This window comes from Pocillopora verrucosa, chromosome 4 (assembly GCF_036669915.1).
Source record: "Pocillopora verrucosa isolate sample1 chromosome 4, ASM3666991v2, whole genome shotgun sequence".
Classification (NCBI taxonomy): Eukaryota; Metazoa; Cnidaria; class Anthozoa; order Scleractinia; family Pocilloporidae; genus Pocillopora; species Pocillopora verrucosa.
In genome coordinates, this window is record NC_089315.1 from 25,858,491 (window position 1) to 25,869,719 (window position 11,229).

The window sequence follows — 11,229 nt, forward strand, 5'->3', positions numbered from 1 at the left end:
AAATTTTACAATACACATATTTATTTACAAGAGGTAGCTGTGGTGATGTTCTTTCAAGTAATGTATAGTAAGGGAACACACCTAAAAAGGGTTTTTTCTTAACCATGACCTTGGGTTAGCTGTGTAGAAAAGCAAGACATTGCTATTGAAGAAAATTATAAGATTAATGCTTGTAGTGCTTCAATACTCCTATTTACCAAGCTAATATTTTGCATTGTTTACTCGGCAAAAAAAAAAAAAACTGAAGCAGACTGACTTTCTCTATCTAGACTTCACCTCAAGAGTGTTCTCAGGGTGCCCTATGCATGAGAATTAACTGTTTTCAAAAATATATCAAAACGGCTTTTAACTTTATTTCGTTTTCTTTTCTTATTGTCAAATTTTCACTCTTCTTTTCACAACTTTCTCTATCTCAGCCAATCTTTTGTCCATATCGAGAAATAGTATGTCTATGAGACTATGTTTAAATGCCAACTTAAACAGCTGAAAAATTTCAGCTTAAAAACATATGCTGTGACACCTTCAGTTTCTTGGCATATTTTGAAAACTGTTCAGTTGCAAAAATGGCAATTTTCCAGCGTTTTTTCCCTTCCTATATGCAAATTCTGACGCTCTTCCCGCAAGAGAAACCGCTCTGCTTGTGTACATTTTTAAAGTTAAAGTGCCGAAGAGTGAGTTATTTGAGAAATTATTGACATTTAATCCTTCAGATGAAGCGATTTGAAGTATACGTGGCAGTTATACTTTTCTGCACGTAGGAGTTGTTCCAAATAACAAAAATTGCATCACTTTTACCACGAACTTACAAGAACGTAAACTTTATTTACATCCAGCTTTTATCTGATTGGTTAGCTTCACAGGGGGCGTGAAACAGGAGCAAAAAATATTCAAATGTAGATGCTGTAATTGGCTAGTTACTATCACATGACCACTATCCCGGATTGACAACATGAAACGCTTAGTTGAGCAAAAACCAAAACATTCGACTGTTGATAGAAAATATCTCAGAATCGTGTGCTAGTAAGCAGCGGCGTTTAGAGAAATCTCTTGTTTAAGTCGTCTTTTCATTATGTGATTAATTTTCTGCGGGAGTCATGGCTTCCAAAATGTCAGACGATTTTGAAAACGAGTGGACTTTTGTCGATAAGGATGGAAAAGTTGACATCGAGGTAAAGTGCATCTTCAGTTTCTTGTCGTTTTCAGCAAAAGAAATGTTCTGGTTTTCCACACTCTCGTGCTTAAAAACGAATATGTCTTCAGTTTAACTAGTCCTTATACATAGGTAAATTTGTGGAAATCGTCTTATCTAGGTGGGGTATATTCTAAATGCAAATGCTTCAACCGCCCAAAATTTTGGCGCCGGGATTTTCCGCCATTTGGAGTGTAAATTCAGGATGTTCGAAACCTGCATTAATTTAGGTGAATCGCAGCACAATATTGGGTATTACAAAATCCCCCCGTGTATTAGCAACACTGCTAGTTAGACAAGCGTACTATTATTTTGGCTGTTTGTTTACAAAACGTCCCCAAGTCTCCATAAATTTGCATTTTGGACTTGTCGTATTTACCTTTTCTCCTGTCAACAATAACCACGTGATAACCACGTTCGTTTTACACCTGTGATTACATAAGCCGGGTGTTTATTATTAAACGTGAAAATGATAACAAATTTGTTGTACTCTCTACCTCCTTTTCTCAGCCCATTGCTGTTGTTACATTCAGCAGTCCGCACTGGGAGAAAAATTATGTTGCCGAGCAAACTGTAACTTTTGTTAAATAATTTTTTTGTCAAGGTCAAAGTTCTTCATTAAATTGGAGTGATTTTAATTTTAATAGAAATATCAAGGGAATTGTCAGCTTCATAATGTTGCCTTCTCACTATTTGGCTGATTTGATCTTAAGTTAGAAAATTTTTAGTGATACAGATTCTTATGTTGAGAATTCACTTTGGATAAGTAGAATTTCTATAATTTTGACTCAATTTATGTAAATAAAATTAATGTTGAATTCATCATTAGATGATCATCTTAATTTCAGATTTATTTGGCCACGAAATTTGTAGGTGCAGAGAAAGAAGAAAGAAAGAAAAATAGAATGTTTACTTTAATTGATTGCTATAAGGAGTCATTGATTTTCAAGCTACCAGAGATTGTTTCAAGAATATTGACAAAAACTGAGAAATGTGTTTCAATGCTAAGCAATTGCCTCCACCTAAGTTCTTGAAATCATTTTAAGTTACTAGCCATGCCTACTTAAGCAGAGAAGTTTTTTGACTTTATTTTTAATAATGATCTTATAAATGTTTACTTTAAATTCCAAAATTACTGCAATACCTGATATAAATAACAATATTTATAACAATTACTGTCATAAATACAGTAATTGTATGGATCCAATAGCATTTGGTGCTGATTCTGTTTAAAGAAATTATTGCTGGCCAAGCAATTTGTTTCTTTTAACCCTTTAACTCCCATGAGTGACCAAGACAAAATTTCTCCTTACAATATCAATACAATATCAACTAGATTGGTGTTAAGAATAAAGAAAAATATCAATTTGTGTATAATTAGTTGATCCAATACTAAATTCTCCAAACTAACATTATAAGAATTGTACGATAAGACAGGAAGGAGAATAATAAATTTGATCTGGGAGTTAAAGGGTTAAATCTTAGAATTTCAGGGAGCTGTGAATGAAGAGCATTCTTTGTTTTTATATTTCCTTGCTTTAAAAGTTTTATTTGGTTTCCTTTGTTGAAATGTTTAGTACTTGAAAGAAACCATAAAAAAACAGCTTAATTCAGCCTATTTCTTTCTTTTTTTAAATTGAATTTGTTATTCATCCATGTATTATCTTATTAAATTGTTTAATGTCTTTTTAAATTTATTTATTGAATTAAGAAACTTATACTAGTGTGCAGAAAAATTAAATTCTAGGAAACAAAATTTCAAAGCTAGATTTTGGTTTTTTCAGCCAAGGAAGAACTCTGTATCCTATTCCAAGTCACCTTCAAATGCTGATGGGTTAGTTTCCACATTTGAGCCACCCAGTGCTACAGATGACAGTGAAGGAGAGGCAGAGTTTGAGGTCCTCAGTGGATTTCAGTGTCATCAACCACCAGTCAAAGAGAAGAACCTGGACTCTGATCTTACAACAAAAACCAAAACCCAGAATGATTTACATCTTGGTCAAGAATCTGAGAGAGGAGATGAGCTTTCAACAGTTCAACAAAGCTCTTGCCAGTGTGCTGCAGATGATGGTATTATGATCATTTCAAATCACTACTGTGTCGACCAGGATGTTTCTTCTGTGGAAGGCAATGATGATCAGTTGCCCTCTGAATTGGACATTGATCATGCAGGAAGTGTACATTCCCTCACTAAATCAACAGACAGTAATTCCTGTGTTTGGCAAGAACTTCCTCTACTCTCAGAGAGTGGTTCTTTCTCCTTTGGTAATGATTCAAACAGTTCTGACGAAGATAATGCCATTGAGACAATCCCTGAACAAGATGAAAATGAAGACTATGAAGACCTTAGTCATGAAAATGAACCACATGATGAAATGGTTGTGTCCAAAAGCAGCATTTTCTCATTTGATAGTGATTTATTTAATCCTAGTGACTTGGATGAAGACAATGAGGTTGAAAATGACAGTTCTGATTTAACAAAAGTGTCTGAAGTCATTGATGAAGACAAAGGAAGAGATGAGGATGATGAACCAATGGAAGATCATACTGTGACAGAAGGAAGTGACAATTTCAATATCTTCCATGTTGATATTCCAACCTTGTTCGTAGTTCTGGGTGTAACAACTGCTCTGGGATTCAGTATTGGCTATGGTAAGGCATAATGATAATGATAATGGCTCTTTAACTACTGTAATGAATGTATTTCAGAGAATGATAATTTTGCAAGGGTTTTGTTTGGAGGATGCCTTTTTTTAATGGAAACAAATTTTTTGGTAAACCCTTTTATCCTAAGAGTTAGGAGCATCTTATTCCTTCTTCTAATATCACCCCTGAATCACATATTAAGGTCACACAAATAAAGGAAGTTATCACCAGCCAAAGAAGCTCTTGATCAATAAACAAATTCTCCTTGTAATCACCTTATCAAATGTATAGAGAACAGTAAGGAGAATGTGTGTAGTGATGGTAGGTTGTAAAGAATGAAAGATGACTCTTTAATATTTCAGGTGGGAAACAAGTTTGGCGTTAATGAAATATAAACTAGGAAAATGGCTAATGTTTTCAAATTTATGAAGAGTCTCTTGATTTGAGGTTCCACCCATGGCTAGGATAATGTTTTGAAAATTCTGAGCTGTGATAGAGAGAGTGAGACCACTCCTATGTATTGAGCACTGTTTTACACTTAATATATGTATGTATATCAACTATCTGACTGCTTGATTAGGTGTTATGAGATAAATTGTTTCACTTTTGGTTGTACCTGTGAGACAGCTTCAAAACATTACCACAACCAAAAAAAAAAAAAAAGATTTAGCTGATGGAAGGATACATATTGTTTTCATAAATTTATGAAGGTTCATATTCAATCTCCACTTATTGCTTAGGGTTGAGTGTTTTTATCAGCAACCGAGCCTTGGAGATGTCTGGGAGCATCAAGAGACCTGGGCCCAAGACAGCCTCTCTTCCACTAAACTCCGATCCCATGGAGCCCTTGGATGAAGTATCAGTTGATTTCCTAGATCAGCTGGAAATGTGGAAATTAGAAGAACGCCTTGAAACTCATGAAGAGTCAGAAAATGAAAAGGAAATAGATGATCTATTTGACACGAAAGCACTTCACGAAAAGCTCCAACTGAAACATTTCAAGCTCATGAGCGTGCACGAAAGTGTAAAACAGCGTTTGCGCATGAGCAAAGTCATGTCATGGTACTGGCGGCTGAAGTATGAGGATGAGAAGTCTAATAAAGGAAGCAGTGAGTGGAGTAAAGCTTTACAAGAACAGCTCGAACAAACGGAGAGGCTCTACGAAAAGGAAAAACAAATTGCTGATCTGTGGCGCCGTATGAACGAGAACTCGAAGCTGAGAAAGGCTGTGGCTGGAGGCATCAAGATAGATACGTAAGTGCAGCTTAGCTGTGTTCAGTTGTCTTTGGAGGAATAGGGAAGGCGTGTCGATGTCAACTACTTAGTGTTTATTCAGCTCTGTGACCAGCGACTAGTAATGAGTTGTATTAAGCAAGACAGGAGTACATTTATATACAAAGGTCCAGTGTTGTCCAGGGTTTTTAGGAGAAAGTCATCAAGTAAATTTCTTTGCTCTCCAGACTTTTGGGCTTTTCACAAGGTGTATCAATAGAGCGCAATTCGAGAGAGTGTCGTAAAACTGAAGTGATCACGGCAGCCAATCAGAGCCCATATTTCAAGGAGCTAGCGAGAACCCAAAGTAAAAACAAGCTTAACTCTTTAACCCCTGAGAGTGACTAACATCTAATTTCTCCCAACTATTTAACCCCTGCATCACACAGTAAGGTCATGAGAATAAAGGAAATGATCACCAACTAAATATTCTCTTGATTGATAAACAAATTCTCCTTGTCAGCACCTTAGGAATTGTGTAGAAAACAGTATGGGGAATATGCATACTGATGTAAGGGTGTAAAGGGTTAATTATATTTGCGCAGTGTTGTTCTAACAAGGAAGCTACTTCAAAGGGTAACTGAATGATTCTGAAGTTGTCTTACGTTTATTGCAGGTACTGGAAGGATTATTTTCACCGTTGGAAAAGGAATGGGTTCAGAACCGTTAGCGTAAATACAAGTCAAAAGTTATCAATTGAAACAGAAACGCCGGGACACGAAGACTCTGTAGGCACCATTGGTTCCAAAGGACTAGATATTAAGTCTCAAGGTAGAACCAAAGAGCATACGTGGGACAACGTCTGGACGGACTTTAGAAAACGTTGGACAGTAGATTCGCATTTGAAGGGAGAAACGGATGCTAGTTGTCAGCCAAAGACTGGAAAGTGCACTTATCCCAGTGAAAGGAAGGAGTTAAGTGTTCTCCCTGAGGACCGCTCTATAATGTCATACTCTGCTTCTGTTATTGAGAAATTCTTGGATAGAACAGCCAAAAAATCCGTGCGAGTTCCGATAACAACCGATAAAAATTTTGAATATAAGAAAACTGAGAAGTCGCAGTCTTTAGACGGAGAAAGTAAAGGCCGCGATAGCCCCTCTGAAGAAATATGCAAAGATTTCCATAAAATAAGTGTTCCTTTTGAAAATCCTCTATTTCCTAACAGAATTTTCCCTCTTGGCCACGGAACTCCGGAGTATTATTCAAACATAGATTTAGAAAGAAATGCGAACACCTTATCCCCTACAGTAACAACGCAGCAAAGAGACCTCCAAGTTATTTCGTACGTAGACAGTGCAAGTGATGGAAATTGGATTAACGACGACGAATCCTATGCTAAGGAAGCGCCTAGCATACCAACTAAAGAAGATACTAAGATATCAAGAAAATCGGAAGGAAATGTTGCGGGTTTTCATCTTGTAAAGTCATACGAAGCATCTGTTATGAAAAAAAGCGAAGAGGCCTCTATTGTCAAGAGGAAACGTCACAGTCGAAGTGGATACTTGAAGAAGAGAGGACAGGGAAACCGAACTTCTGTTCAATCAGATGGACACTTCCTCAGCAAAGAGAAGCAGCAGCTGAAAAATTTGACGCAGCTTCGTGGGCAAGAGATTCGCAAACAGAGGATTCTCCGGCGCGAGTTAAAAAAGAAAGAAAAGAAGGCTAAGCTGCGTGCTGAGGAGGCTGACCGCCTGGTGTCAGAGATGCGATGTGAAAGGCGCCGTTTGGAGAAAGAGAAGAAAAACCTGCGGCGCTCTTGGAAGGCACTTAAACGAGAGAAGAAAAGGATTTCTTCCGAAAAAGAACGTCATCGAAGGAACAGAACAGAGATGAACAATTTTTTTGTGGCACTGAAAAGAGAAAAGCAGAAATTGAAGAGAAAGAAAGTGGAGCTTAGGGAGAAAGTAAAAGAACTGTTGACCAAAGAGAGGAAAAAATTGAAGCTTAAAGAGAAAACTTTAAGTGCAGAGAAGAAGAAGGAAGTGGAGCGCCTTAGGAACAAAATTGTTCAAGAGAAGAACAAGCTGCGGCAACAGAAAGAAGAACTGAAGTCCTTGAAGAAAGCGGCAAAAGAAGAGTATAAAAAATGGTTAAACGAGCTCCGTAACATAAAAAGACAGGAGAAGGAGAAACAAAACGAAAAGGCGAGGAAGAAACGAGAAAAAGCTGATAGGCAGCATAAAAAAGAATATGATTCTGTTGTCAAAGAGCAAGCCAAGTTCGATAAAGAAAAGCGGAGGAAAAAGGAAGAAAACACTCGGCGTACAGTGGAGAGTAAAAAACTAAAAGATAAAGATGAACTAAGAAATGAATCCGTAGACGACAAAACTAATGGGCAAGATTTAAGAAAGACCGTGGAAAATGATGGAAGGGTACTCAAAGAAGTTGAGATTGAGGCTAAGGAGGAAGAAAACTTACGGAGCAAAGAGCTGCCCCGTAAGAGGAAAAATTTAGAAAGCAAGGAAAAGATTTGGAAGGTCAAAGAGGAGGGAAGGAAACGAACGGGAAAACGGGCCAACGAAAAACTGAGGATCAAAGTGGAAAAGGATGAGCAGAAAAGGAAGCGAAAAAAAGAATATGACTCTGTCGCTGAGCAAGTTGAATATGATAAAGAAAAACGGAGGGCAAAGGGAGAAGGTGCAAAGAGTAAATTTTCCAAAGGAGAATGGAAGATGCGGTCTGATAACGTGAAAAAAGAAGCGTCACGTCCAAAAAATACCAAGGAAAAAGGAAAAAGAAGCGATGGCGAGGGGTCCTTTAAAAAGCAGTTGGAGGGTATTCAGAAGTGGTTGTCCGATGTTCATAACAGTGCCATTGAACACCAACAAGGACAGGGTCATTGGCCGTGGACTGATGGCGAAGTGTCTTTTAGGAAAAAGTTAGAAGATGTTGGAAAGTGGTTAAGTGATGTTCCCAAGAAAGCTCTTGAACAGCCAGGAAAAACGATCAATTGGCCGTGGAGTTTGATAAAGCCATATTTTGATGCTGGAAGCAATGAAGGAAAGACTTCTGGAACACACCACGACGCAGGAGATAGTAAAGAAAAAGAACTTAACATGCGTGATTTGAACTCGGCAAAGGCCAAGAGAACTAAAGACAGAGAGAAATCGACCGAAAGATGCGATTGGGAAAATGGAAGAGTCCAGGCAAGAGAAATATTTTCGAAGACTGAGAAGAAGGTAAATAAAAAAGAACGCAAGATGCCAGAAGAAGTTAAGAAGTCAGAAATAGCAGTGGTACCTGAGCATAAAGCGCTTGCTGGTTTTACAAACTTTACGTTCGACATGGATCTTATGTTGAGAATGTTGCTTAAGGGAGATGTTAAACCAAAACGCGCGGAAAAAACTTCGGATGATTCGGACAAAACCACAGAGACGGCCTTCGTCATAGTTTCTGAAGAATCGACTTACGATGTTGGAAAGAAGAAGTCACGACAAGGTCCGAAGAGTTCCGTTAAGAAACCGAAGCGAACCGATGAAAAGCCGAAACGGCCACGTGATAATAAGTGGTGGAAGGATAGGAATAGGAATACCGTGAAGCGTGATGTTAAGTTACCGCAAGGTCCGATTTCTGGCGAAGATGGCCAAGTAAGGTCTGATTTTTCGTACGAAGAGGCGAATCATAGGAAAGTTTCCCTAGATACATCTTCATCCGAAGGCCCAATTCCACCAAAAGATATTGGGTTGTCAGTTGAAGAGTGGTTGGAAAAGAGATTTAATCTGCCAAAAAATTCTCAGGAGAAGTTATCCCCTCAAGGACCGATTTTGTCCGACGAAGTGTATCGCACTCAGTCAAGCAAAGGAAAGAAAAGAAAGAATAGGCGAAATACCGACATGCAAGAAGACAAAGTAAGCAATTCCGTTGATTCCGAGACAGTTGAGTCCGTTCCACCTCCTAATTGGTTATTTGAGCGCGCCAAAGGTCGCACCTATCAGCGGTCTGAGCCGTGGTATGAGCGCCGAGCAGAAGATCGAGATTTCCAACGAAGCACCGACAAATACGAGTCCTGGTTTCCTTGTGATACGAAGCGCAAGCCTTACAAAGGTCCATTAGATCCGTCGTGGTTTTTCGATCGAGCGCACGATCGTGCCTTTCAGAGGTTGAATAATGTACCTTGGTATACCCGGCGTGCAGAAGGACGTGAAACTGAGCGTCAGAAGGGCGAAGATTCGTGGTTCATAGAGCGCGGATATCACAGGAAGGACTCGCGTGATATAAGTTCCTGGTACGGCGATCAGAATTGGATGCCACAGGGACCTTCCATGGAGGAACATCGCTAACAAAATGAGGTCACTCATCTTTTCCTTAAATTTTTTTTCAAACATGTTGACAATACAAACAATATACGTTCTCAGTAAGGTTATCACAAATGCTTGTAACATTATTTGGCTAAATTTTCTGCGACAAAGCATTCCTTCCCCTCCCCGAGAATTTTCTGGTGTTTTATGGAATGGTTTGCCTTTGGAAGATTTACAATCATTTTTCGGTTAAAACTAAAATAGTGGGAAAATGCTCAGCTCTATTTAAAGACCTGAACCTCAATTGACTCCTGGTAACTCGAATCTCCCGCTAATCTGAACCAAAATTTAATTTGCCTGAATTAGATGTACAGGTTAATCGCAACTTATTACATTGAAAAACTCAAAACCAGTAGAGATCAAAATCCTGTCAACTCGGAAAGATTTTACTCTTCAGGTCCTTTACAATTTTACTCGCAATAACTCCAAATTCTGTCAAAGCACGGTACAAAATGTTGTGAGATCTGTTGCTTGGTTTGGTGAAGAAAGTCTTCCTCTATAATGAATGTAAAATACCACCATTTTGTTTTTTACTTGAATTGAACTTGTAAGGTTAAGTAATTTTTTGTCCAAAGTTTTCCCATTTGTTGTTGTTTTTTTCCATACTCCGTATTTCTGATCTGATTCGAGTTATTGGGAGTCACCTATAGTATATAAATGTGCTTTATTAAAACACTAATAGTTGTGTTTGAAATCATTAGGGCATCATTAATGCGAAAAACGCAGGGTGAGGCGCGTAGGTTATCTTTGAATGTTGCAGAAAAGTTTATAATTATAGTTAATGAGTTGTATTATAGTCAGCAGGGTTACAAAACCAGCTTTTTTCTTTGATATTAGTTATTTCTAAGCAAGATATTTATCTAAAGACTTTCATTGTTACAACTTAGAGCTTTCAGATCCGATCGATGTTAAGTCACGATCTTTGAGAACAGTCATTTAAGTGTGGTTATTTCACAAAAAAATCTAGTTCAGTTTTCCATTGTGTTGTTCTTGCTGAAGAATTTGTCGCACTGTTTGTCTTTGGTGATTATGACAACGGCGCTTTAGCAGCGTGGCGTGTATTTTAGAAGCGTGACTTATGTGTGACAGGTAGCGTGTCAGTTACTGGGCCTAAATGAGGAAACAGAGAATATTTTGACACCAGAAAATAAGTGGGAAATAGTAGCCAGGATACTTTTACATCAGAAAACAAGTGGGTAATGGTATCCAGCGGCTCAGTTAGTCTTTTTTTTCTTTCAAAATTTAACGGTTTGCGTTTGTAACGTGGGGCACATATATCAGGTTAAGTAGATTGTAAAAATACCATAAGATGCTATGCTATTCTTTATAATCTTCAACAAATCTGTCACCAATGATGTAAAAGAACTGAGAATACCCTTACTCACTATAGAAAACTTGGATTTTCGTCAAGTCGCTCTAAAAATTACAGGTTACCTTGCGGCATCTTTGTTTTTTTCTGTCGGTGTTGTCATCTCCGATCTTTCTTCTCGTCGTAAAACTTCCTCACATTAACCCCTGACGGGTTCTTTTCGACCCTTTCAATGTCCTGTCAGTTACACTATTGTTTGCAAATGGTACGTGGTTTATTAGGGCCTCAATTTGAGTCAGTCGTAACGGGTTCTGTTTTGTATTTATTTCAATTTAAACTGGGGTATATTTGACCAATATCACCGTAAGTGCTTTCTATGGGCTGATATATATTTAATATTATTATCAAACACAAGAGTGGAAGAGTATTCAAGAATTCTGAAACACAATAAATATTTTATTAAAAGGTGTAACTAATCTAACTGTGCCTGGCAACCTACGTAGGAATCGACTCTC

The 11,229-nt window shown here is 38.0% G+C and overlaps 1 protein-coding gene across 1 annotated transcript; it reads left to right on the forward strand.

Moving 5' to 3' along the window:
* The first annotated feature begins 948 nt into the window (after positions 1–948).
* On the forward strand, positions 949–11,196 carry LOC131779270 (trichohyalin). Its single transcript, XM_059095795.2, has 4 exons — positions 949–1,169; positions 2,974–3,841; positions 4,576–5,089; positions 5,724–11,196. Exons 1-4 carry the CDS (start codon positions 1,095–1,097, stop codon positions 9,385–9,387), a joined length of 5,121 nt encoding a protein of 1,706 aa, XP_058951778.2. The 5' UTR covers positions 949–1,094; the 3' UTR covers positions 9,388–11,196.
* The last annotated feature ends 33 nt before the right edge of the window (positions 11,197–11,229 follow it).

Coding starts and splice junctions, on each gene's coding strand:
- LOC131779270 (XM_059095795.2), top strand. CDS start 1,095: ATGGCTTCCAAAATGTCAGACGATTTTGAAAACGAGTGGACTTTTGTC. Junction 1,170..2,973: donor ATGGAAAAGTTGACATCGAG/GTAAAGTGCATC, acceptor TGGTTTTTTCAG/CCAAGGAAGAACTCTGTATC. Junction 5,090..5,723: donor GGAGGCATCAAGATAGATAC/GTAAGTGCAGCT, acceptor CGTTTATTGCAG/GTACTGGAAGGATTATTTTC.